This window comes from Cervus elaphus, chromosome 8 (assembly GCF_910594005.1).
Source record: "Cervus elaphus chromosome 8, mCerEla1.1, whole genome shotgun sequence".
Taxonomy (NCBI): domain Eukaryota; kingdom Metazoa; phylum Chordata; class Mammalia; order Artiodactyla; family Cervidae; genus Cervus; species Cervus elaphus.
The window spans coordinates 28,239,953-28,265,284 of NC_057822.1; the positions used below are offsets into that span (position 1 = coordinate 28,239,953).

Consider the following 25,332-nt stretch of genomic DNA (forward strand, 5'->3'; position numbering starts at 1 on the left):
GCTACCCACTCAGCCTTCTCGTGGAAGCAGCTTTAATTCAGCATCATCCTCAGACCAGCTCAGCTGCTGGACTGGAGTTAAAGCACAGAATAGTGGAAGACAGACAGTTGGGGAGGTAAATCTCTCACCCAGAATTCTGTCGGTGCTTCACAGTGACTGTATCATGAATCATCTAAACTGGGACACACTGGGGAAATTAAAGAGAGTACTATTAATAATTATGCTGAGACACCAGACATAAAGCAAGACCATTCCAGGCCAACTCTTTAGGAGGGCTGGGAGCATGTAACTCTCTGTCTTCTCCTTTTACCCTGCCACTTAGAAGTCATACTTCTTACCCTTTCTGTATAGTGAATGTTGGGGGGCCTGGGAAACCCTGTTTTCCCACTTTTTTCCTACCTCACCTGTCTTACCCAAATGTCCCCCAACCCTCATATCTCCTTGCCCAACAATAAGAGACCACACTCATGCCAAATTGAGAGAGAAGCTCTATTTATACTGGTGGCACAAGTGAGCGGGAGTCCAGTGGGGACTCTCTGGGCCATGCAGTGTTCTCTTGAGAGTCATAATACAGGGGATCAGATCTCCTTCCCCAGCCTTTGCCTGGGGAGACTTGAGGCTCAATTTGTCTTTCCCTTGGCTCTGGACTTTGAGGAAGTTAGGGGTGAGAAGTTTGGGTTTGGAGTTTCTCTGCCCCCAAGCCCTTCTTTGGATTTCTAGCTGCAATCTGCCTTTGAGCCAGAGTTGGTGGAAAGCACTGTCCTAGATCTGGGTGTGGTGTTGAGCCTATAACCAGAGGAAGGAAGGAATTCCAGTGTAGAGTCTGCAGAGGGAAAGGACAGGAATGATGCCAAGAGTCTTGTGAAAACGAAGAAAGGTAAGAGAAAGAAGGTGAAAAATCGGGTCCTACATTTACTTGCCAGGAAGGACCAAGTCATTTTGTGCCTGAAAAGGCATAGTCCAAAGCTCGAGTTTGTACCACTGTTTGCTTTCTGAAGCATCCTTCCAGGTTTTTTCATTTTTCTCACCATCTACAGCCAGTGAATCCACTACTCCTGTGGCCGCCTTAAGATTCAGCCTCCTCTAGCACTTCCTGTGTGCAGATGTGCACGAAGATGGAAGCTGGGTGAAGGCTGAGGCCGTCCTTGGAGAGCAGGTGTATGTGGCGGTAACCTGGGGGGTGGTTGGAGGGGTGGAGAGGACAGCATCAGGAAGACAGCCAGAGCTGGGGTGTGGGCCGGGAGAGGGAGGACCGACTCACCTTGTTGCATGCAGCTCCACGGCAGGGTGTACTGACCAATGAAGTCGTTTCGGGATTTCCAGTCATAGTCTTTCACCACAAAACGCAGTAGGGCCAGTTCAGGTACCAGGACCCGGAAGCACAGCGTCTGCCCCCAGTATGGATTAAAACCTGAGCCACGGAGGGTGAGTGAGGGAAGGGACAAAAGAACAGACATTGCTGAGTGCTGGTGAGTTGCTCACCCTGAGTTCCCTTGCTTCATTTTTAGAGTGGTCAGCACTTTACAGGTGAGGAAACCGAGCGGATAAGCAGTCTGCTTAGGTCACTGTAAGTGAGCAACCTAGCTTCAGACCCGAGTCCTCATCCTTTGTCCTGTCTGCAGTGCTTCCCATGGAGGTGGCAGGAGGGGTGATGGACTGTGCTTAACAGAGACCTGGACAGTGGGAAAACCCCAGCCTTGCTCCTCCCACTTTCCCCAGCACTGCCCAGCGTCTCACCATTGTTCTCCACGTAGCTGGTCTCTTGCCGGGTTGTGTCCGGGCGGACGCCAAAGATCTCCACTCTTACCAGGGGGTCCACAATGGACTGTTCTTTGGTGTCGTCCACTTTGGGGAGTTGCTGACCACTGATTACCTGCAACCAGGGCTCTGGAACCTCACTAGTTCCTGCTCAGCCCAGCCCCCCTCCAGCTCTCACACCCTGGGGGGAGGAGGAAGGCTGAGGGGAGGGGGAGACACAGGACCTTGCACTATACGCTTATGGTTTGCAAAACTAATTCTCATGGGTAATATATTTTCTTCTAGTACCTCACCTGCAATTTAAAATGCGTCCAAGTAGAAATTTAGTGAGGTCTGAAAGTGGGAAAGTTATGACAGCAACCCTTCTATAGCACTTACTGTGCCCTAGGCACTGTTGTCAGCACTTCAGATTAACGAGGAGCTTCCCAGGTGGCTCAGTGGTCAAGAATCTGCCTGCCAGTGCAGGAGATTTGGGTTCAGTCCCTGGGAAGATCCCCTGGAGTAGGAAATGGCAACCCACTCCAGTACTCTTGCCTGGGAAATTACATGGACAGAGGAGCCTGGTGGGCCACAGTCCATGGGGTCGCAAAGAGTCAGACAGGACTGAGCACACACACACACAGATTAATCTCAACAGTCCTGTACAGTAGGCAGTATTATTACCCCGATTTTGCAGGTGAGGAGAATAAGGTTAAGAAGTTTGCCAAACATTACATGACTAGTAAATGGGTTTGAACTTAGGCGATTGACTGCAAAGTCCACGCTGCCCCATGAGGAAATTTCCCTCTGTTACACTCTTGTCAGACCTAGCCGCCCCTGCCCCCCAGGCTCTATTTCAGCTATCCCAGTTTCTTCCCAGTGGCTTTTCTTTCCATTATACCTGGATTATGAGGGTCTGGGCTTTGAAAGGGCTGATGGGCCTCTCAGGGTGGAAGGAACTCTGGGCATCACGCAGGAAGTCTGGCTTCAACACATAGCCACAGCCAGCGTTCTGGCGGAAGAGCCCATCACACAGGTCCATCTCCAGCCCGGCTGTCTGCATGTTCATAGCCACTGAGGGCCCCAGGAGAAAAAAAGGGAAGAGTCACCTTGGGGGTCAGGCAGCCATCTTTCAGGGAAACCAGACCAAGAGCTTATTGGGTGTAAAAGGCCTGCTGGCAACACGGGAGAACATCTTTCTTAGCCCCGTGCTCCCCTTGAAGCACTCTCTGGCCCCACTGCCACCCAGGAACCAACTTCCCATCCATTGCCCTTGCACTCCCTCTTCCCTGTCCCTACCACTCCCTCACCCATCTGGCAGCCTGCATTCCAGAATTCCTGGGGGTTGTAGTTGGATGAATCCGTCCTCAGCCCACTGGGATATACTCTGCTTAACTGCCAGGTATTGTGCTGCACAAACTCATCGCCTGTAAAGGTGTGGGTACCGAGATGATAGTGAGTGGAGTGGACCCTCCTACTTCCTTAGTCCCAAGGGCCCCCGCCCACACACTTCACTCCTCTCTCCAGCATCTTCTAAGGCTGTGCCTGTCTCTGCTCCATGCAGACCATATCCCCCAGCTGTCTTCCCCCTGGAGCCTTGAATCCACTGTTCACCTCCTGTCCCCATACCTGGTCTGGGGAGTTCCTTAACTTCCTCCCGCATCCCTCTGCTCCCTCATCCTCTTTCTTCAAACTCATCCTCCTGCCCATCAGACCTGACTTGACTCATCCCATTTCCATCCCTCCCTCTTGGTCCTGACCAGCTTCCTTGATAAGGTTCTTGGCCTTGGTTTCAGAGAAAGATGATGTTTCATAGAAGTGGTAGTGCTCCCTCGAGTGAGTGAAGCTGTAGAATGTGACAGCCTTCAAGTAGACAACCAGGGCAGAGAGGGCTGGACACAAGATGGCCTTGGGTTTCTGGAAAAGGAGAGAGAGGATGATAGAGTTGAGCCATTAGCAATCCAAGAGGGAAGAAGCCAGGGGCCAAGATCTGAACTTTCCCACCCAACCTAAGGCTCTGCCCACTGCCTCCCTCCTGCCTCACCTGCTTGGGTAAGAGAAGAAGCCCAGGCTTGGAAATAGGAGCCTGGGCCATAATCTGACAACACAAAGGCCGACACAACAGCGGGCACCTCACAACCTGAGGATGGGAATGGGAATAAAAGCAGTCTACGTATACTAAAGGGATCAGTTTCAGCCTCTGGGCTTGAAGGGTTACTGTGCAGGTAACATGTCTTTAATTTATTGTTGCTAAACAGAAATGTCATCCTCACTACCTCTCACCTTTTAAAACAAATTAATTTTTTATCAAAATGTACATGAGTCCAGATACATCAAGGTATGCAAATGGTCATGGAACTCACACCTGAAAGAATGTCAGAGTCCCAGAGTAACATCTATAGATTTTTCTCCTGAATTCCCATTTCCATCCCTGGGCATGGCAGCAGGTGAGACAACACAGCTCCAGCGAGAACAGGATAATAAGCTAGAAGTCATTCAGCTGAGCCAAGCAAGTGCACAAGAGAGAGAAATGCAGACTTCAAAGCAAGATCTTGGTGGTCCCACCATTGGCACCCCTTCCCCAACCTTTCATGCTCCTCCTCTTTGGCTATTTCTGGTCCCTTTTCAGACTCACCTTTGCCAAGAAACTTTCTAGCAATAAACCCACTTTAGTTGAGGTCACAGCAGTCACTCTACTAAGCCCTACTTACCTAATATAACAACACACATATATCAGTAGTTTTTGAAGTATCATTTAAAAAGACTGGGAAGTAGAACAAAGATGTCTCAGAAGTCACCTGGGAGACCCAGGAGAGAGCCAAAGAGGTGCTTCAACCAGAATGACTCTGCATATATCTATTTTGTGTACTGAGCTTCCATATAAAATTTCATAAAAAAAAAAAAAGAGCTCACAGCACAAAGAAGTTGGAAAGCCACTGCCATATGTCTGTATGTGGCAATCTATATGGTGATGCTGTGTATGGATTCTCATGCCGCTTGTCATTGGCGGCAAGGAGCATTTTGCTCCTTGGTTCTCCACCCTGCCTGGCTCCAGTTTCTTCACACGTGGGGTCTCAGCTTGTAGTACTGACTGATCAAACGCCAGAGCAGAAAGACCACCTTCCTGCCCTACCTTCTTTTTGTCCTCACCACGAGGGCTCAGCTCCTGGGGCTCAGACTCCAGCTGGGCCTCCAAGTCCAGCTCAGCCTCCTGCCCTGCCTCCAGGTCAGCCTCTGGCTCTTCCTCCTCTTCCTCAGCCGTTAGCTTCTTCCCCTTCACAAGGATCTTCCTCCGAAGGTCCTAGGGGACAAAAACAGAGGGGCCTGTCTGCCTCTCTGCTCCGGGCCCCTCCTGGGGGTCCTGCAGCTCCTATGCAGCTCTCACAGGACCACCTCAAAGGCAAAGGAAGCAAGTGATCGGAAGTTCCCACAGGAAGGCTACTTGATACACAGAGCAGGGATTTCTTATGGTTAAGCCAACCTGTGACATCTCTAAGGAAAGAAATACATGCGAACCCCCTACCTCACATTTGACACATAAAGATTCCTCATAGATTCAAGATTTATATGTAAAGAACATTAGAGTATTAGAGGAAGATAGAGAATCTTTCTGAATAGCCTCAAGGCAGGAATGCCTTTGAAAACTCAGAAGACATAAAAAATGATTGGCAGAGGTGACTACATAAAGCTTTAAAAACCTCTGTAAAGCAGAAGAGGCTATGAAGACAAAAAGAAAAAATAGACTACAAGGGGAGTTTCCTGGCAGTCCAGTGGTTAGGACTCCACATGGCTGTGTCCTGGTTTCAGTCCCTGGTTAGGAACTGGGTCATGCAAGTTGCAGTGTGGCCACTCCCCACCCCAATAGACTGCAAAAAAGTATTTTTAAAGCATTAATATCTTTAACATTTTTTAAAGTTATATATCAATAAAAATTATAAACTCGAATATAAAAAGTTTGTAAATATCAGTTAATTTGAAAGAATAAAACAGACCTTTGTTTTTTAAAAACTTGACTTTTTCATGTTTGCCATTACAAATCATCTCACTACTGGAGTTATTTGTAGTCATTCCCTTACACTGTTCAGTTGGAGTGAAATTTGGGTTTTTTTCTGCCCCTCTGAGGGCAACTTGACAATAATAACCAAAAATGTCAACATGCAGTTCTCAACCCAGCAATTTTGTTTCTAGGAATCCATTTCAAAGAAAGAGTAAATGAGCAAAGCTCTATGTACAAATGAAAAATTATAAACAACCTAAATGTTTACCATTTACTGGTTATTTTTACCACCTACTGGTTGAGTAAATTATGGTCAGTAACATAAAATACAATACTATAGAGCTGTTAAAAAAGAAAATATATATGAAAAGATATTTCTAATATATATAAAAGGGATAGAAAGGATGATCCCATTCACATTTTTTTTAATGTGACTATATATACATATATATGTCTATATAATTGTGTAAAAAATCAATAATGTTGGCAGCTGTTCTTGGAGAGGTTGAGATTATGGTGGGGGACTCTCCCTTTATCTTTGTAGAGCCTGTAATTATGAACTATCAGGGGAAAAAAATGAAAATCTTCCATTGAAAAAAGAAATATAAAGTAAATAAATGGTTTTAAATTTAGAAAGCTATATCTAGAATTTTATGTTGAATTAGAATTTTTTTTTCTTTTGGCCATGCCACTCGGCTTGCAGGACCTCAGTTCCCGGAGCAGGGATTGGCAGTGAAAGCTTGGAATCATAACCGCTAGGCCACATGGGAGCACCCTGAATTCAATTTTTTAAAAATTAAAGTTGTCTCCAAGAATATTAAAGAGCAAGATGGTCCATCTGAGGGTGAGAAGAAGGGAACAGGTGGGCCTGGAAGAAAGAGCCAAGGCCGGTAGGGAAGCCTGGGCTGGAAGGGCAGGGTCCCTACCTCGGGGGAGGGCAGCTGAGTGAGAAGCTGCCCATCCAAGGCTGTTGTCAGTAGCTGATCCCCCAGGATCTCTGTCAGATGGCGCACTATGATTTCCTGCTGCTCCCAGCTGCAGTGGTTCTCCAGCGACAAGATGACTGGATAGTCTGATGTCTGGTCAGGAGGGGAAGACACGCTGGAGCCAGAGTTCTGAGGCCTATAACCTTCTTGCTTCTCCAGCTCCACCCCCACCCACCACCCCAACACCCCACCCACTGCCAATTACTCAACTGAGTACCCTGATTGCCAAAAGTCCTCTGACCCCATGCCAGGCCTCCCAGAGATCTGCCTGGGTCTAGGCACCCCACATCTAAAAGTCACTCTTGGGACCCCAAATCTCAGATCTGTGCCAGGTCTGACCCAGGTCCTTCTGGGACCTTTGAGTTTTCAGGCTTAGAGTGGGAAAGCCAGGCCAGCGCCCCAGTCATGTTCACGTTACACTTTCAGACTTTCATCCCCAGATAGCTATTGTCTCCCAGCTCTACCCACCAGTTTGTTTCCTCCTCCACCCTCTCCCAGGTGGGTGGCAGAAGTTTTTAGAAGTAATCATTACCAGTTAGCAATTACTTCCATGACTACTACTTAACTAGTAACACATTCAACACTTATTATTATATAATAATCCCTTGATGTTTGCCTGATGCTTCACAATTAAAATCTCTTTTAAGTATACGTCATTTGACATCACCTAGGTCGGGAAGATCCCCTGGCAAAGGGAATGGATACCCACTCCAGTGTTCTTGCCTGGAGAATTCCATGGATAGAGGAGCCTGGTGGGCTACAGTCCATGGGGTCACAAAGAGATGGACACAACTGAGCAACTAATATTTTTACTTTCCCCTGCATCCCTCCCCAACCTTCAGATCCTCTCGCTAATCACCAGTATTTCCATCCCGAGGCTCCCACCTGGAAGGCATACTGTCCTATAGCGGCCACAACATCTTTGAATGGGATGCGGGAGGTCAGGGTGTGTCCGTGGTAAACAATAGGTTCCCCGCTTGGTCCATCCCATATATCCACCTCCACACAGCGGCACCCCCGCTTCAGGGCCCTGCAAGAACCCCACCCCCCAGGGACGGGAGGGGTCAAGGTGTGATCTTCCACCTAGGGACCCTCTTCCCTCTCTGGAGAGAACAGTGCTCACTGGCACTCACCCATTAAGACACCCATCAAGACCTTTCAATTTACATCTCCATGGACCCCTCTTTGTCTGCTGGGATACACCTGCAGCTCACACTGATCTCCACCCCGCCCTACTCAACAATCCTCCCTTAGGGAGCCATCACATACTGCCTTCTGTTGTTCTGCTTGTGTATCTTTATATGACACCTGAGTTATTCAGACTCTCAGTAAATTTACATTTTACTTCCTTACTAGGCTTCCTAGGGAAGTCGCACTTGAAGAGACTAATTCACCTGCTGGCATTACAAAGCTGCCTTGACTATTTGATCTAATGCACGGTTAATCACAATAAAAGCAGGTACCATTTATTACCTACTGACACATAAATTACCTTATTGAGTCCTCACAACAAGCCAGACAAAATAGAATAGTAATCATCTCTATGTCTCAGATAGGGAAGCTGAGGCAGAAAGAGGTTAAGTATTTGACCTCAGAGTACCAAGTGAGGGAGCTAGTAGATGATCTCAAATGGTCTGACTCCAGAACCTATGTTTTTAAATCCTCTCCCCTACTGCCTCCCATTTAACATTGAGTTTATTTATTTGTTCAAAATAAATCTGTCAGGACCTCTGGTGCCAAGGGAATTTCATGTCCTATGAAAGAGAAGCTGTGTTTACCCACAGGGTTTCCATAGCAGTCTCCTGCCAGTCTTCAGTATCTCCTTCAAGTCTCTCAGGGACCCAGGAATCCTCAGCTCAAATCCCCCCACAACAGTGTTTCAATTCCTGCAGTTCACTAACAATTCCCCTCCAACTTCCCACAGACCTTCCCATCTCATGAGCTGGACCCCTTCACCCCCCAGCCCCACAGCACCGTATGTATCCCTCCACGCTGCTCTGGCCACAAAGCTGGTCCCCCACCAGGTAGGTGTTGTGGGAGGAGTTGATGTAGTAGTGGTTCAGGGGTTGAGTCATGTCCTGGTAAAGGGGGTAGCAGGTCGGATTGAAGATGTCTCCGTCCTTCGAGCAGAGGTAGCCCAGGAAGCCGTCCATGCTCAGCACATGCCGCAGTTTGCCTGGGGTATGGAGTGGCTAGAGTGAGAAGCTCACAGCGGCAGTGCTCAGAGCACCCCACCCCTCTCCAGGGCCTGGCCTTTCAGATGGTGTCCACTCCCAGCCTCCAGACCCCAAAATTGCCCTATCCAGCTTGTCATTTCAAGCATCCCCATCCTCAGAGAAGATACAAAGGGAATCATTAAGATCATGCTAGTCCAGTGCCGCCCAACAGAACTCTCTACAGTGATGGAAGTGTTCTCTGGTCTGGACAGCCCAGTAGGATAGCCTTTAAATAAATAAAGTACTGAGCATTTGAAATGCTGCTGTGTGACCGCGGAACTGAATTACAGTTTTGTATTCACAGGAGATTGGCTCCAGGACTTCCCCCTTCCCCACAGCAGATACCAAAATCCATGGACGCTCAAGTGCCTTATACAGAATGGCATGGTACAGTCGACCCTCTGTATCTGCGAGGTGGCACCTGTGGATACAGAGAGCCGACTATAATTTAAATTTAAATAGTCACATGGAGCTCAGGGTTACCATGAAGGACAGCACAGTATTTAGTCCAAAGGACTAACTTCATAGATGGGGCAACCGAGGCTCAGAGAGGATCAAAGTCAAAGACTTGTTAGTGACAAGACCAAGGTGCGTGCATGCATGCCAAGTCGCTTCACGACTGAAGACTCTTTGCGACCCTATGGGCTGTAGCCTGCCAGGCTCCTCTGTCCTTGGGATTTTCCAGGCAAGAATACTGGAGAGGGTTGCCATGCCCTCCTCCAGGAGATCTTCCCTGGGGAAGATCGAACCTACATCTCTTACATTTCCTATATTGGCACAGGGGTTCTTCACCACTAGCGCCACGTGGGAAGTCCCAAGACCAAGGTACCTGTGTGTTATGCCCTGGGCTGTGTAGCTACTGCCTCCCATGGCCTGAGGGTTTCTTGAGCATTGCTCTGTGCCAAGGACATAGCATGCAGCATCTCCCTTAATGCTCTCACCAACACAATCAGGTGGATATAACATTATCTGCCCTGTGAGGTTAGGTAACATACCCAGGGTCACATTTGTGGTTGTTGTTCAGTCGCTCAGTCATGTCTGACTCTTTGCAGCCCTGCAGCATGCCAGGCTTCCCTGTCCTTCACTGTCTGCCAGAGTTTGCTCAAACTCATGTCCATTGAGTCAGTGATGCCATCCAACCATCTCATCATCTGTCGTCTCCTTCTCCTCCTGCCTTTAATCTTTCCCAGCATCAGGGTCTTTTCTAATGAGTTGGCTCTTCATATCAGGTGGTCAAAGTATTGAAACTTCAGCATCAGTCCTTTCAGTAAATATTCAGGGTTGATTTCTTTTAGGATTGACTGGTTAGATCTTGCTGTCCAAGGGACTCTCAAGAGGCTTCTCCAGCACTACAACTTGAAAGCATCAATTTCAAGGCGTTCGGCCTTCTTTATTGTCCAACTCTCACAGTCGTACATGACTAATGGAAAAACCATAGGTTTGACTATACGGACCTTTGTCAGCAAAGTGATGTCTCTGCTTTTTAATTTGCTGTCTAGGTTTGTCACAGCTTTCCTTCCAAGGAGCAAGAGTCTATTAATTTCATGGCTGCAGTCACTGTGAGGTGGCGCCAGTGGTAAAGATTCTGCCTGCCAATGTAGGAGACATAAGAGGCTCTGGTTTGATCCCTGGGTCAAGATGATCTGCTGGAGAAAGAAATGGCAACCCATTCCAGTATTCTTACCTGGAGAGTTCCATGCACAGAGGAGCCTGGCAGGCTACAGTCTACAGGGTTGCACAGAATCATCACGACCGAAGTGACTTAACACGCACACAGTCACTGTCTGCAGTGATTTTGGAGCCCAACGAAATAAAATTTGTCATTGTTTTCACTTTCCCCCTCTATTTGCACAAAGTGATGGGACCGGATGCCTTGATCTTCATTTTTTGAATGTTGAGTTTTAAGCCAGCTTTTTCACTCTCCTCTTTCACCCTCATCAAGAGGCTATTTAGTTCCTCTTCATTCTCTGCCGTTAGAGTGGTATTATTTGCATATTTAAAGTTGCTAATATTTTTCCTGGCAATCTTGATTCCAGCTTGTGATTCATCCAGCCTCGCATTTCACATAAGATACTCTGCATGTAAGTTAAATAAGCAGGAAGACAACATACAGCCTTGACATACTCCTTTTCCCAATTCTGAAGCAGTCGCTTGTTCCATGTACAGTTCTAACTACTGCTCCTTGTCCTGCATACAGGTTTCTTAGGAGACAGGTAAGGTGGTCTGGTATTCCCATCTCTTGAAGAATTTTCCACAGTTTATTGTGATCCACACAGTCAAAGACTTTGGCATAATCAATGAAGCAGAAGTAGATGTTTTTCTGGAATTCCCTTACTGCTTTCTCTATGATCCAACGAATGTTGGCAATTTGATCTCTGGTTCCTCCGCCTTTTTTAAACCTAACTTGTATATCTGGAAGTTCTCAGTTCGTATACTACTGAACCTTAGTTTGAAGGATTTTGAGCATTAAAAACTTGCTAACATGTGAAATGAGTACAATTGTGTGGTAGTTTGAACATTCTTTGGCATTGCCCTTCTTTGGGATTGGAATGAAAACTGACCTTTTCCAGTCCTATGGCCACTGCTGAGTTTCCCAAATTTGCTGATATATTGAGTGCAGCACTTTAACAGCATCATCTTTTGGGATTTTAAATAGCTCAGCTGGAATTCCATCATCTCCACTATCTTTGTTCATAGTAATGCTTCCTAAGGTCCACTTGACTTCACTCTCCAGGATGTCTTGCTCTAGGTGAGTGACCACACCATCGTGGTTATTGAGATCATTAAGACCTTTTGTACAGTTCTTGTGTGTATTCTTGCCACCTCTTCTAAATCTCCTCTGCTTCTGTTAGGTCTTCACTGTTTCTGTCCTTTATTGTGCCCATTCTTGCATGAAATATTCCCTGATATCTCCAATTTTCTTAAAGAGATCTCTAGTCTTTCTCATTCTGTTGTTTTCCTCTACTTCTTTGTATTGTTCTCTTAAAAAGGTTTTCATATTTCTTCTTGCTATTCTCTGAAACTCTGCCTTCAGTTGGGTATCTTTCCTTTTCTCCCTTACCTTTTGCTTCTCTTGTTTTCTCAGCTATTTGTAAAGCCTCCTCAGACAACAACTTTGCCTTCTTGCACTTCTTTTTCTTTGGGATGGTTTTGGTCACCGACTCCTGTATAATATTATGTCACATAACTAATAACTAATAAGTGAAGGAGCTGAGATTTGAACCCAGGGAGTCAGATGTCAGAGTCTGCCTTACACTGCTGGACTGTGAAGTGTCTCACTGAGGATAACTTTGCTACAGGGGAGACAGCTTGACTCTCATGCCTAGCTTCCTCACTCCAGGTGTGACAAGGCCTGGCGATGGTAGAAAATGGCAAGAAGTTGGGCACGAAGTTTCATTCTTTCTATATTTTGGCCATCAGGGATCAAATCCATGCCCCCTGCAGTGGAAGCTCAAAGTCTTAACCACTGGACTGCCAGAGAAATCCCACATAATTTCATTCTTGACTGTAATGACTCAAATTACAAATTACTAAAGTCTATAGCTACCAGGTACTTTTCATGTGCTTTATTTCATTTGATCACCAGCTATTTTACAAATGAGAAAATTGAGCCTCCGATAGGTTAAGTGACTCAGTACTCCGTAAGAAGCAGAGTGGGGACTTGAGCCCCTGTCTCTTGACTGATACCACACTTTGCAGCCACAGTGTTGTTGTATCTGATAGTCAAGTGAAAAGGAAAGGAACTCCAAAAAGGGTGGATAGAATAAATGTGGGGCTTCCCAGGTGGCTCAGTGGTAAAGAATCTGCCTGTCAGTGCAGGAAATGCAAGAGACAAGGATTCAATTCCTGGATTGGGAGGGTCCCCTAGAGTAGGAAATGACAACCTACTCCAGTATTCTTGCCTGGAAAACTCCATGGACAGAGCAGCCTGGTGGGCTACAGTCCATGGGCCACAAAGAATTGGACACAACTGAGTGACTGAGCATACACACAGGCAGAATAAATGTAACGATGTATGCTGGATTCTGCATTGGGAATAGAGGATCCTGTCTTAACCCTTCAACTTCCTCTTCTGTTTAGTTTTCTGAAAAGATTGCTTCACAGCCCCTTTCTTCTCTGAGCACCCACATAAATCTGGAATCAGTGATTCCAACACTTTGTTTGGCTCCAGGGTCCATGAGCGTAGTGTCCTTGTCTGATGTACTCCTGTGTCTCTGTTGCCTACCATTGGTCCTGGCACGTTACAGGCACTCAGTGAGCATTTGCTGAAGTAGTGAGTGAATGAATGAATGAATGAAAGGGAATGAGAGTTGAGACCTAAGAAACCTGGGTCACCTGTCCAGCTCACATTCCTCTCATCTCTTATCCTCATTCTCAAGAGAGGCACCAGGTAAGAGTCAATGATCTGGCTTTGAATTGCAATTCCTCCTTTCATTAGCTGTTGACTTTGAGCAAGTCACTTAATTTTTCTAAATCTCAGTTTTCCTCCTCTGTACAACTGAGTTGATAATAGAAATCCACTTCCATGGGTTGTTGGAAGGATTAGCAGAGAAAAGGCATGTAGAGATATCATCAGCACATTATGGGATGCTTAGCAAAGGCCCAATAAAGATTATTGCTTTTGATTTACAAGGATGTAGTGAGTACTAAGGGCTTCCCTGGTGGCTCAGATGGTAAAGAATCTGCCTGCAGTGCAGGAGACCTGGGGTTCGATCCTTGAGTCAGGAAGATGCCCTGGAGAAGGGAATGGCTACCCACTCCTGTATTCTTGCCTGGGAAATCCCATGGACAGAGGAGCCTGGTGGGCTACAGTCCATGGGTTCGCAAAGAGTCGGACACAACTGAGCGACTGAACTGAACTGAACTGTGATTCTCCAGGCCAGAATACTGGAGTGGGTAGCCTTTCCCTTCTCCAGGGGATCTTCCCAACCCAGGGATCGAACCTAGGTCTCCCACATTCCAGGTGGATTCTTTACCATCTGAGCCACAGGGAAGCCCAAGAATATTGGACTGGGTATCCTATCCTTTCTCCAGTGGATCTTCCCAACCCAGGAATCAAACTGGGGTCTCCTGCATTGCAGGCGGATTCTTTACCAACTGAGCTATCAGGGAAGCACTCTTTTATTAATAATGTAAGTTTTTCATGCTCTGCAGGGAATGAAGGGCAGGAAGGTGTCTACTAAAGGGGCAAGGAGAAGGTTTGAGGGCAGAGAGGACATATTTTAACTGCTTGTTAAGAGCTAAACGATTGTCTACTTCATCATCCCCCTCAGCCAGGGACTGACTAGTTGACCAGCTCAGGGACTTAGGACTCAAAAACCACCTGGGGAACTTGGAGAAAGTCCAGGAAAGGGCAGAGAGCCAGCACTTAAAGAGACAGCCAACAGGAACCATGAAGGGAACTAAAGGGAAAGGAATCATATGCACTAGAGAAGAAGCCAAAAGTAAGAGGAGCAGGATTTTATGTTTCCATTGAGGACAAAAGTTGATATCAGGAAGAACAGTTTGAAAGTGAAGGATGAGAAATATGAGCATGGTAGAGGAAAGGGGACTTATGGAATGTTCTTCCTCCTAAGAGATAAAGCACTACAGAGGAGACTCCTGTCTTATGTGGGCAGGAAATGCTTTCTCCTTCTGGAGGAGTGATTGAATGAGATGAAGATGATTGGGAAGGGGGTCTGGGTAGGACCGAATTTTCCCTTAGTTAGGCAGAAGGTTAGTTGTCTCTTGGTCCCCCTATCTGGCCCCCATGTGTGGTGCCTCACCACCCTAGTCCTCTTACCACTTTCTGAAGGCTCATAGCGGTCGATGAGTTCCAGAGCAAGGTCAGAAGCCTGTTCTCCTTCCTTCTGCTCCTCTCGGAGGAAATCCACAAATTCCAGCAGGGTCAGTTTCTGCCCATCAGATGAAAACTTTTCAAACAGTTCCTGCACCTCTGGACGCTGAGTCAATGACTTATAGAACTCTACAAATTCTTCTCCCTCCAGAGTCCCAGACTGGGATGTGTCTGCTGTCTGCAGAAGAGGGTTTAGAGGAGAGTAAAAAACCCTTTAACAGCAGATGTTTCGGTTTTGACTTTCCCTGTAAGGGCGATATTATTGATGGAGCCAGGGAGGCTTCCACAGAACTCCTGACATTTAGTTTTCATAGGAGAAGCCACTACAGGAAGTAAAAAGCAAAATTTTGGCCATACCATTTGCTACTGGAGAAAAATTTCAACTAGAAAGAATTAAATGCCCCCAACATGTCCCTAAAAGATCAGAAGATCCCTTTTTCTATTTACTCACATGCCAGTTGGAGTTTTCCACTGTACTAGGCACTTGTGAAATCCTGGCCAAGGACAGAGAGGTCCCTGAGGTCTGATGTAATAACATGTTGTTATTTACCTTTCATAAGATTATGAGTCATCTTTCCAACAAGACTGAAGGGTAAGAACCATGTCCTACCCACACTTCCCAATGAACCTGGCATAGCAGGAGAGATTCAACAGCTGTGTGTTGCTGGAGAGGGTTGGTGGACTTCTGGCTAAGGGAGAATGTGGCCTTGGTTGGCTTCTGCTAGCCTTTCCCCAGAAGACTCACCTGGAAAAGCTGAAAGGCATATTCCTGGTCCATTTCCACATTCATCAGGTGCAATAACCGTTGGACCTCTCCGAAACTCATCCGACCATCCTGGTTTTTGTCTCCACGCTGGAACCAATCACTCAGCCATCCAGGTCTGAGTCAAGGCAAAAGCACTGAGTATGTGTTTGTGTGTGCAGATGTGTGTGCACATTCATCCGTTGACATCTGCTCCCCTGTCTTTTTTGCCAGTCCCCTCCCCAAAGCCAATTCATTTTCCACATTAGCTTCTGGAATAATCTCCCCAGAGCACCAATCTATCTTGCCCCTGCATGGCTCAGGTGCCTTTGAGGACTTCCCTGTTGCCTGCAGAAAGAAGCCCAACTTCCTTAACATAGAAATTAAGATCTCCTTCACCCCAGTGATCTGGCCCCAAACCAGCCTTCTCAACACAGAAATGACTACCTTGTACCTCAGACAGACTCAGCAAGCCCCTGCTCACTGATGTCCCAGCTCTTCAGCTTCCTACCTCTGGGCCTTTATTCATGATGTTTCCTCAGACATGAGTTCCTTCCCCTCCTCTTCCCTTCAGTTCAAATTCTACTCATTTTCAAGGCTCAGCTCAAATGCTGCTTCCTCCCGAAGCTTTCTCATGACCATCTCAGCTAGAAATAAGTATTTCTCCTTCCTTTGAGCACCCACATATCAGCTAAGTACTGTAATGCTGGTAAATTAAATTATTTACACAATTCTGTTTTCTCTGCTGACTAAAACAATATCTGAGTCTCATTAATCTTTGTATCCCTAAAGCCTGGCATAGTGCCTCTTACATTCTGCTTAATAGATGGTGAATAAATGAATGGGCCAGCATAGAAGGTGAATACAGTCTAGGAAACTTGAAGTGAGTTGATTCCACTAACCCCTCTCAGGCATTGCTCCCCATCCCTATGGGAGTTAATGCCACTGGGATCTTCTGTTCAGCTCTCAGGATCAGCACCTAGTTTGCCTCTCATGGTCCCTTTACCCAATCCTGGGGGCCCTGATTCCTGTCCAAACTCTGTGTGACTCTGCCTGTACCATCGCAGGCCTCCATTCTTCCCTCAGTATCTCAGCCTCACATCTGCCCAAGCTGTCCCTGGCCACCCGCCCCATGTGGACTCTCAGGCCCCTCCAGCCCTGGGCCCCCTCCTACTTGTCCCTAGCCCTTCAGCATCTGGCTCCTTCAGTGACCCCTGGATTCCACTCTGACTCCATCCTGCTGATACTGGTCCAGCCTCTCCTGTTGGTCCATGTTGGTGACAAAGCTCACCAACAGCTGGAGCCCCTGCATCCAGGTCTGGGCTTCCTGGACGCTGTTGGCCACCAGGTCCAGGTTGGAGCGGCGGCCATGGAAGACGATGGTGAAGCCCTGCTCCAGGGGGAACTCCTCTGCCAGGTTGCGCAGCAACTCAGACTCGTGGCCCTCACGTACTGTGTCCACGTCGGAGATTGAGACTGCCGGGGAAGAAGTGAGTGGGGGGCCTTGAGCAAAGGGTCCGTCAAATCACAGCAGCTGAAAGCCAACGACCAGTACTCCCCCTTCTTCTCTCTGAAACCACAGGAGGAGGGACCCCAGCCTCCACAGACTAAAACCCCCAGAGCCTTAGTACAGGGAGATGCAGATTCTTGGAATTCAGATTGCCACATGAGTCGTTTTCATAGCAGCATGACAAGGGGCCTGTGCTGGGAATGGCAAGACCTGGCTTCCAGTCACCAACTGGCAGTGTGACAGGGATGAAAATGACATAGCGCCTTAGCGTCCTAATCTTAAATGAGGGATGGTCCCTTCCATGGCCAATCCACATGGTGACCAATTACAAGAGGACTGGCGGGGCTGACAAGTGGAAGCACACTTGCAGGATAGAAGTTACACCAAAGCATGGTGCACCCAAATTCAGTTCTCTCTTTCCAGGTTTGAGGGCTTCCTCTTTCCAGATGTCTGGAAGGGAGCCAGAGAAATCCTTCCCCCCACTTCTTCAGCTGGGGCTGGTATAGATCATAAGCTTTGGTTATGTCTCTAAAGTAGATTCTCTTAAGTGAGTCCTGTGATCACATTTTTAGAGGGATCATAAAGTGGCCAATGGGAGGCACACTGTTATGACACACTTACGATATTTAGAAATATTCACTATAATGGTTAACACATTAAATTCATCCAGGTTTCAGGCCTCATGCTAGGTGGTTTATATACATTAACTTCTTGAGCTCCTGTAATATACTAGGCTATTTAATCTTCATTTTATAGATGAGGAAACTTATATTAAGTTAAATAACTTGTCCAAAGCCACTCAGCTAGAAATTGGCAGAGCCAGTACTTTAATCTAGATAGTTGGCTACCCGAGATCATGCTATAATAATAATGATGACAATGATAGTAATAAGATAAAAGCTACGATTTATTGAGCCTTATTATGTGGCAAAGACTCTTCGAAGATCTTTGCATGCCATAACCAATTTGATCCTTGTAACACCCTGAAGAGGCTAGTACAGTTATAATTTCCATTTTAGAGGCTCAGATAAAGACATAAAGAGACCAGAGCAGAGCATGTCATAAGACACTGGTCCCTTCTTTGCCTTCAAGTTGCTGGGCCTGAAGGGTCCTATCCACCCACATGCCCACCCTGGCTATCCACATCACTCACAGCTGGGCTTGGCCCTGCCTCCGGCCTGCCGGGCATGCCAGACTGTCATGCCATCGTCCTGAAGTCTGAAGAATCTTAGCTTCTTCCAGCTTTTGGACCTCACCTTGCGCATCACTGTGCCTTTCTGCATCAGCAGCAGATCTTGATTGATGGGCAGCCCTGAGCCAGGAGAAGCAGGGACTGAGTAGCTGGTGGGGAAGGTGGAGGGCCCAGGAGGAGCTCTGGAACAGGAGTCCAGCCTCCTCCGTGTCTCTCAGATGTCTCCCCAAGCCCTCTTCTGCAGGGGTACTCACGGCCTTGCAGCAGATACGCCATCACCCACTGCTTCACCAGCTGATGCTAGAGTCACAGAAGGAGCGAGGAGCAGCAAGAGGCTTCAGGTTAATTTTGAGGTCTTAGAGTAATAGATCAAGGGAAAAAGAGAAGGAAATTAGTGTTCCTTGACGGCCTGCGGTGTGTCAGCTACTTCATCTACATAATTTGTAGCTCTTCACTTCTAATTTGAGTTTAGTGGTTGAGGCTTAGAGAGGCTAAGAAACTTGTCTCAATCACACAGGGACTCGGAATTTAAACCCAAATATATCTGATTTCAGAGTTTCTGCAGTTTCCCACAGCCATCTCCGACAGGGTCAACCCAGGGGTTTCTGCCAAACACCCTCTTCTTTCCCAACACCCTACAATCCACGAGGTCACGTTGACCACACCTCTCTCAGTTACCCATTATTAGGAATCACCGACTTGCTGGCTGCCCCCTTTCAGAACTGGGAATCTCTCTGCATCCTAGCCTTCCCTTCTCCAAGCAGAAGCATCTCAGCTTCCCTTCCAGGAGCCCTCTCCACGCTCCGGTGTGGATCCTCCAGCTCTGGACAGGCTAGGCCAGAGTATTTCTTTTGTCTCTTTTACCACACTTGGTGCTACGCCTTGCTAAATAAGCCACTTCTACCTTCACATGATAAAGTATAGCTCATACGCTTATTCATAATAGTAGTTCTCACAGTTTTAATGGACCAGATAAGTTACATAGTCTCAGAACTGCATGTTCAAGTTTTCTTTACCTACTGAAAGAGAATTTCTACCATTAAATGTGTGCTCATTTAGGACTGGTTAACTTATCCTAAGAGCTAACAACAAACTTGCCTTGACAAGAACTAGAAGATTTGATTTGTGGCCACTTTGATCCTAGCTTTGTGCCTAGAAGAAATAGAACTCAGTGCTTAAACCAAATCATGCTGAAACTGGCGAAGTCCACGGAACATAAAGCTTTATGCTTTTGTTATAAGCAAAGGATCCACACTTGAAGAAAAATGTTGTGGGTTTTAATTAGTAAGTTTAAACTTTAAAAAAAAGTCTTTCTGGCTGCCCTTTGCAGCATGTGGAATCTTAATTCCCCAATCAGGGATGGAACCTGTGTCCCCTGCAGTGAATGTGAAGTCTTAACCCCTAAACTGCCAGGGACGTCCCTGAATAAGTTTAACAATTTGTCAGTGGTGAACATCTTAAAAAAAAAAAAAATGGAAAGAATCCTTAAACTAATTATTCAGTTAGTCCTCCACTTAAACATCATGTAGTTCAACTCCCTACATTTTACAAATGAAAAGCAGAAGTCCAGAAACATGATGTGACTTGTCTGAGGTCACACAGCATATTAGTGCCCCATCTCCCTTAAGTAGGAAGAGCCTGTAAAGCCACCCAGGGTGACGGTCTTCAGAAATGATGTAGAGGTCACTGAAATTACAGCTCTCCTGACTGAAGGACCTAGAGAAGACTATCCAAAGGAGTGGGAATGTGCAGGAAACCAATCTGAGTCTAAGCAGAAGAGATAAGGCAACTCTCAGGAGAGCAAGAACACAGCTTCAGTCCCAAGAGGGAAAGGTTTTACTGGCTGAGGCTGAATGTAGAAGCCTGGGTGAGACCAGAGGAGACCTCTGGATGGAAGAAGGAAGGAAAGAAGACAGGAAAGCATCTCTGCTTTGCTGGGTGGTGTTGCACAGTTTGGAATCCAAGGTTTGCAAAAGTTCTGTGAAAACTAAAAAGTAACAGATCTCCACTAAATGTCTTAGAGTTTCAGACTCTAAGAGGGGTTGGGGTCAACCTGGGGCTGAAGTCTAATCCCCTTTGCCAACATTCTGCCTCCTCTCTCCTCTGAACTTCTGGGATGGGTGGGCTTTGGCCCTGGGAGAAGACAGAATTACCTTCCCTTATGGCTGTATCTGGGGGCCTCACCACGATGTCCTGAGACATGGGAGGTCTGAGAACAGTCCCAAGCACAGGGACACCCCTGCCTCGTCTCAAACCAGACTTAGAAAATGATTTTATACTCTTTTGTCAAACTCTTTCAACCTCACAGCTTGGCGTGCTCTGCTCCCATTCCTGAGTCACTGTTTTAAAACTGTACCTAGGTGACATGTGGCCGAGAGAGGGCTAGGTTCAACTCAGGGAGCCACAGGATGTCGGAGCTGGACTTCATTTTGTAGAAAGGGGACAGAGGAGCTCTTTTCTCTGCCATCCTACTTGTGATTGAGTTTGTGCCTCACCATGTCTTCTCACAAGACTTTCAGGATCAGGTGACTCCTGACCACGACAAAAAGCAGAATCATCCCATTCCATTCATAGATTCCAATGAAAACAGGTAATCAGATACAACTCCAAGAGAAAACACTGGAGAAGAACCACGCTGGCTGTATCAGAAGCCTCACATATGAAGTGGCACACATTTATCTTGTGTTAAGGTTGTACGTTAACCAACCAGATCACAGAACACCACCAGTGTCTGAACAAGTCACAGGGGAGACAAGAAATGCTTGGCTCCCGGTGCTTTCTGTTTCCCCACCATCAGTCTATGCAGCTCAGTAATAAATATGGGAATCCTCTTGTTAGCAAAAATAAAGGGGACAGAGGCTAGCTGAACTGCCAGTCACCTAATGAATTAAGTGGCAGAACTGGGGCTAGAACTGAGGTCTCCATTTGACCAACTCAGAGACCTCACCAAGACTGCTCTTAGAAAAGGCTTTCTCTAGGAAGCTGATGAAAGCAGAGCTAAGACTCAGTGAGGGACATTGTTCTCCCTCCCCGCCACCCCATCATTTTCTGTTCCTACCATATCCCACTCAACAACCTTTATTTTCTTTCTTCCCATTTTCTTCCCCTTCCCCCTCTTCTACCTGACCCCTTCCTTTTCCTTTCTTCCTAGCTCACTCTTCCCTCTCCTGACCCTCCCTTTGTCTTCCTATTTGCTTACCTAAGTCAGCCTCTCTCTGCTCTGGACTTCTCATCCTTCTCCTCATCCTTTCTCCTCATTCCTCCTTGCTCTTTTGTTTCTCCTCTAATTTGCAATGGCTCAGATTCTCGTCCCCTGAAAGGTGCTTGAGACTTTGGTCCAGGAAGGGGGACCCTTGGGGTGGGATCCTGAGTAACAGATCCTTCTGCTCAGCTTCATTTTCCCCTGTATCCTAGGAGACTTACTAAACAAACTGCCCAGAGAATGCGACTTAGAACCTAGGTGTTCTAGGTCTTGGTGATTCCTCTGGCACCTGAAGGTGGAATGGGGACAGTGGTCACAACTGAGGCAGGTACAGTTTGGAGAGGAGGGAAAAAGGATTTGGGAGTGGGAGCAAGAGAAAGAGGCAAGAATCAGAGGATAATGACTGAGAGAGAGGTTGGGTCTTAACTGTTTACGCCTAGGCACATATGTGGAGCTCCCTGAGGATACAGACAACTACCTCTACAATACAGATGAGAAAATAGACACACAAATAGGGCAGGAAGTGGCCAAGAGTTGCCAAGCAAGATTTGGTCCTCAACTGACAGGTGGCTTCATGTCACCTGGAGATGGACTTTGGTAGAGTTGCCAGTGGCTTATAATGGAATTCGAGGTGTCTACAGTCTCTCTGAGGGCAGGAAGGAAGAGAATCATCCTGTCTACTTTCTTTCTTTGGAGCAGGATTATGACAAACCTGGTTCTTATGAAGAGGACGGAATGGCTCCAGTCACAGGTCATAGCCCTCAGAATGTTAGAGCTTGAAGACTCATACAACACATTAATCTAGTGGTTCCTGGTTATATCAATGTCTCCTGTAGTGTCTTAAAATAGAGATTCCTTAGCCCCACCTCAAATCTTCCAGATCAGAGTTTCTAAGGATGGGGCCCAGGAATATTCATTTTTAACAAGTGCTCCTGAGACACAAGCAAATCTAGGGAACCCTCTACTCCCTCCCACAGTAGATCAGGAAGCCGTGGTCCAAAGTCACAGAGCTAGTTAACATCAGAGACAGGACTAGGAGCGGGTACTCTTCCCAATATTTTTTTTTATAATGCTTCCCCAAAAAGGCAGCTTTATTTAAAGAGAAGTTACAGTAAAAATGAAAGAATATTTCCTGTGCCTAAAAAGATTCTGTTGTACTCTTGCGCACATCAATTTAATGTTCTCATGGACGCCTGTGAATCAATCAGATTCATTCATGCCTCCACTCATCCCATAAATATTCAAATGCCTCCTTTTTGACAGCACTTGGTCAGACCTAGGAGGCAGCTGGAAATAGGTCAGACTGAGTCCCTGAAGTGTGAGTTGTTGTTTTGGTCTCAATACCAACTTGTCTGAAAATCATAGTTTTTCGGTTCTGTAATCCTTTCCATTAGGCCTCTCTTTCATGCGCACCGACAAAGTACCCTGGATCGTTGAGCAGGCTAAGAATGAGGCATAGAACTCAAACCCTGGCTCTTTCCAAGGAAGTCTCACAACTCTCTGCCTATCGTCAGGGGTTTCTGCATCCCCCGTCGGTCTTGGCCAGCTCTCATGCGGTAACCCTCCACAATCTGTTAATGAATTTGTGCTGAAGCATGACTGCTCCAGGTCTCTCTCTTCCCTTCCTGGGGTGGGCTCACCACTTAGCTGCACAGTGGCAGCCCTGGGTAGCTAAGAGGTCCTCATATAAAAAGATGACTGACATAGCTAGTAGGAAAACTCTAAGTCCAAGTGCATAAACTAGAGAAAACCAGCAGGTCCATAAACCTGTTCGGGCAAAGGAGTCCAGGGTATGATTTAGTCAGGGCAGATAAGCATGTGGAGGGCACGGGCAGGGACTTGGGCAGGTCAGAGCTAGGAGCAGAGGCTGGTCAGAGCCTCCAGCCCTTACCGTGGGCAGGAGAGCCGTCCTACGTCTGAGCTCTGGGATGCTCTCCGCTGTGGGGCAAGGAAATCCAGTGGGGCTCCTTTGCTCTTCTTGCACTCACTGGCTTCCTCCCCTCTTCTGCTGCAGTTTGCTGCTGTCGCTGGCTGACTTACAGCCAGATGGAGGGAGTGGGGTGGGGAGAGGTGTGAGTTCTCTCCTCAGTCCAGCCCATCCAACCCTTAAAGGCCCAGGATACTGGTCAGTGTGAGGGAGTCGTGGGGGTGGGGTGGGTAGAACAGGATTAAGGGGAGGGATTGACGAGCAGTGCATCTCCGGGGAGGAGGAGCCTGTCTGCCCTTCATCTCCATGCCAGCCCTCGCTGACCTCAATCTCACAGTAGCTCTCAGAGCGAAATCCAAGGAGTATCCGAGTGGCAGTGCTCCATGAATCACTGCTTTTCATTCTGCTTGGTTTCTCTCTGCATGTTGTACAGCTGTCTTTGCCCTTATTTCACCTGGCTCCCTTCCACGGTGTCTGTTTCCATTGGCCTGCTCTTGTGTCTCTGCCTCCTGCCTTGCTGAGCACTCAGCCTAACTTTCTGGCTTAGGAAAAGGAGAAAAAATACGGTGGGAAAGGGGGAAGGTGACAAAAGGAGGAAGAATGATTTTAGAGTGTAGAGGGGAAGGTTGGCATTTCTATATATATTAGGTACCTGCTGAATATTGAAGGAATGTATATACGAACGTAGGAGACAATGTTTCATATATTCATTCATCCTACAACCGTTTGCTCAGCATCTCCAACAGGCAGGGACATATCTGTGTGTTTATAAAGGTACATGTAGAAATGAAGCACATTCACAGTGTATAAGGATCAAAAGCAAAAAGAGGAACACAAGACTGGAAAGCCATCCAGCTGGGAAAGCAAGGTAATGAACTTCTTAAAGTGTGTATAAATAGGCAGCGGAAACAGACACCAAGATTGAGGAAAGGGGGCCAAGTTAGGAGAGGAATAGGGGATTGTTAAGGGCTTTATTATGGCCCCATACTTCACAGTGAGAAACGGAGGCCCAGGGAAGTTTTAGCAATGACCTGGACTCACAGGTCAGAGCAGAGACAGCCATTCCCTTACACTCTCCCCAGCACTGTGAGCTGGGACCTACTTTTGCTCTGCGGGGTATGGCTCTTTTTGGATCAGTGTATGACGGAATGGAGCTGAGGCTAGGGGCACAGCTCTGTATTTGGACTTCTCTGGGGTCATCTTCCAGTGAGTTATGTCTTAATCACAGGCAGAGGGAACTAACTGTACAAAGTGGAGTCATTTCTGAGTGTGCTGGGACCTGGCTGCCTCTCGTGGCTCCTCCAAACATCACTCAACTGCCTAATATTCTACCATTAGCGCTTATTTATAGCTAAACCTTCAGTCCCATTAAAATAAAATCCTCCTGAGTGATTCCCATAAATGTCAGGATAGCAGTTACTTTGGGGAGGAGAGAGGTGTTGTGGTGGGATGGGGCACGTAGCTGGCTTCTGAAATAGCTGGCCAAGTTCTGTTTCTGGTCCTGGGTTGCTGATTAGGGTCTTCATAATAACTTATGAAGCTATACATTTTATGTAGTTTTCTATAGCTTTGTTATATTTTACAACAAAAGGGTTTCATGTTTTAGTAACTGTTAATTTCTGAAGCCTTACGAGTCTCAAAATTTATACCTAAGTGGAGTTTACTGCACTGAGAGCAGGTTTTAATAAAGGAAAAGGAGTATGCAGGTAGTAGAGGCAGAAGAGGGAAGGCCATTCCCGGGGAACAGGAAGGTTAAGAGGCATTAAGGTTTAAACTGCTGATTTCATATGTTACTTCAGAGAGGCCATTTCCCATGCTTGTCTTATTCTCCCGTTTCCACTCCTCCAACATTGTCCTGTCCTTACTTTTCCATCCTAGCCCTTCTGCACTCCCCTTCTACACTCCAGGATTTTTTTTTTTTTTTGGCTACTTTGGGTCTTAGTTGCAGCCTAGGGGATCTTTGCTGCATCATGTGGGATATCTCTCG

The 25,332-nt window shown here is 46.8% G+C and overlaps 1 protein-coding gene across 5 annotated transcripts; it reads right to left on the bottom strand.

Moving 5' to 3' along the window:
- Nucleotides 1–56: 56 nt before the first annotated feature.
- On the bottom strand, nucleotides 57–24,657 carry PLCD4 (phospholipase C delta 4). Of its 5 annotated transcripts, none has more exons than XM_043910042.1 (17): nucleotides 23,310–23,891; nucleotides 18,471–18,571; nucleotides 18,178–18,336; nucleotides 16,762–16,990; nucleotides 15,518–15,647; nucleotides 14,719–14,950; nucleotides 8,695–8,896; nucleotides 7,606–7,750; nucleotides 6,661–6,813; nucleotides 4,871–5,038; nucleotides 3,498–3,654; nucleotides 3,048–3,164; nucleotides 2,639–2,811; nucleotides 1,738–1,873; nucleotides 1,262–1,411; nucleotides 1,029–1,173; nucleotides 57–187 (listed from the first exon to the last, which is right to left on the bottom strand). In XM_043910042.1, exons 2-16 carry the CDS (start codon nucleotides 18,490–18,492, stop codon nucleotides 1,067–1,069), a joined length of 2,280 nt encoding a protein of 759 aa, XP_043765977.1. In that variant the 5' UTR covers nucleotides 18,493–18,571; nucleotides 23,310–23,891; the 3' UTR covers nucleotides 57–187; nucleotides 1,029–1,066. The 5 variants fall into 5 exon arrangements, 4 of the variants coding, with proteins under 4 accessions (XP_043765977.1, XP_043765978.1, XP_043765980.1 ...); XR_006342391.1 differs by lacking the exon at nucleotides 57–187 and adding an exon at nucleotides 471–823 and having other exon boundaries at nucleotides 911–1,173; nucleotides 23,310–23,890; XM_043910043.1 differs by lacking the exon at nucleotides 57–187 and adding an exon at nucleotides 471–823.
- Between the last annotated feature and the right edge of the window lie 675 nt (nucleotides 24,658–25,332).

Bases quoted from the DNA above. Each gene is read 5' to 3' on its own strand.
- PLCD4 (XM_043910042.1), bottom strand. From the start codon at position 18,492: ATGGCGTATCTGCTGCAAGGCC. The intron at 5,039-6,660 runs GTAGGGACCCTG...TTTGTCCCCTAG, and splicing joins CTCAGCTGCCCTCCCCCGAG to GACCTTCGGAGGAAGATCCT. The intron at 1,412-1,737 runs GTGAGACGCTGG...TCCGTGGCTCAG, and splicing joins CAGCTACGTGGAGAACAATG to GTTTTAATCCATACTGGGGG.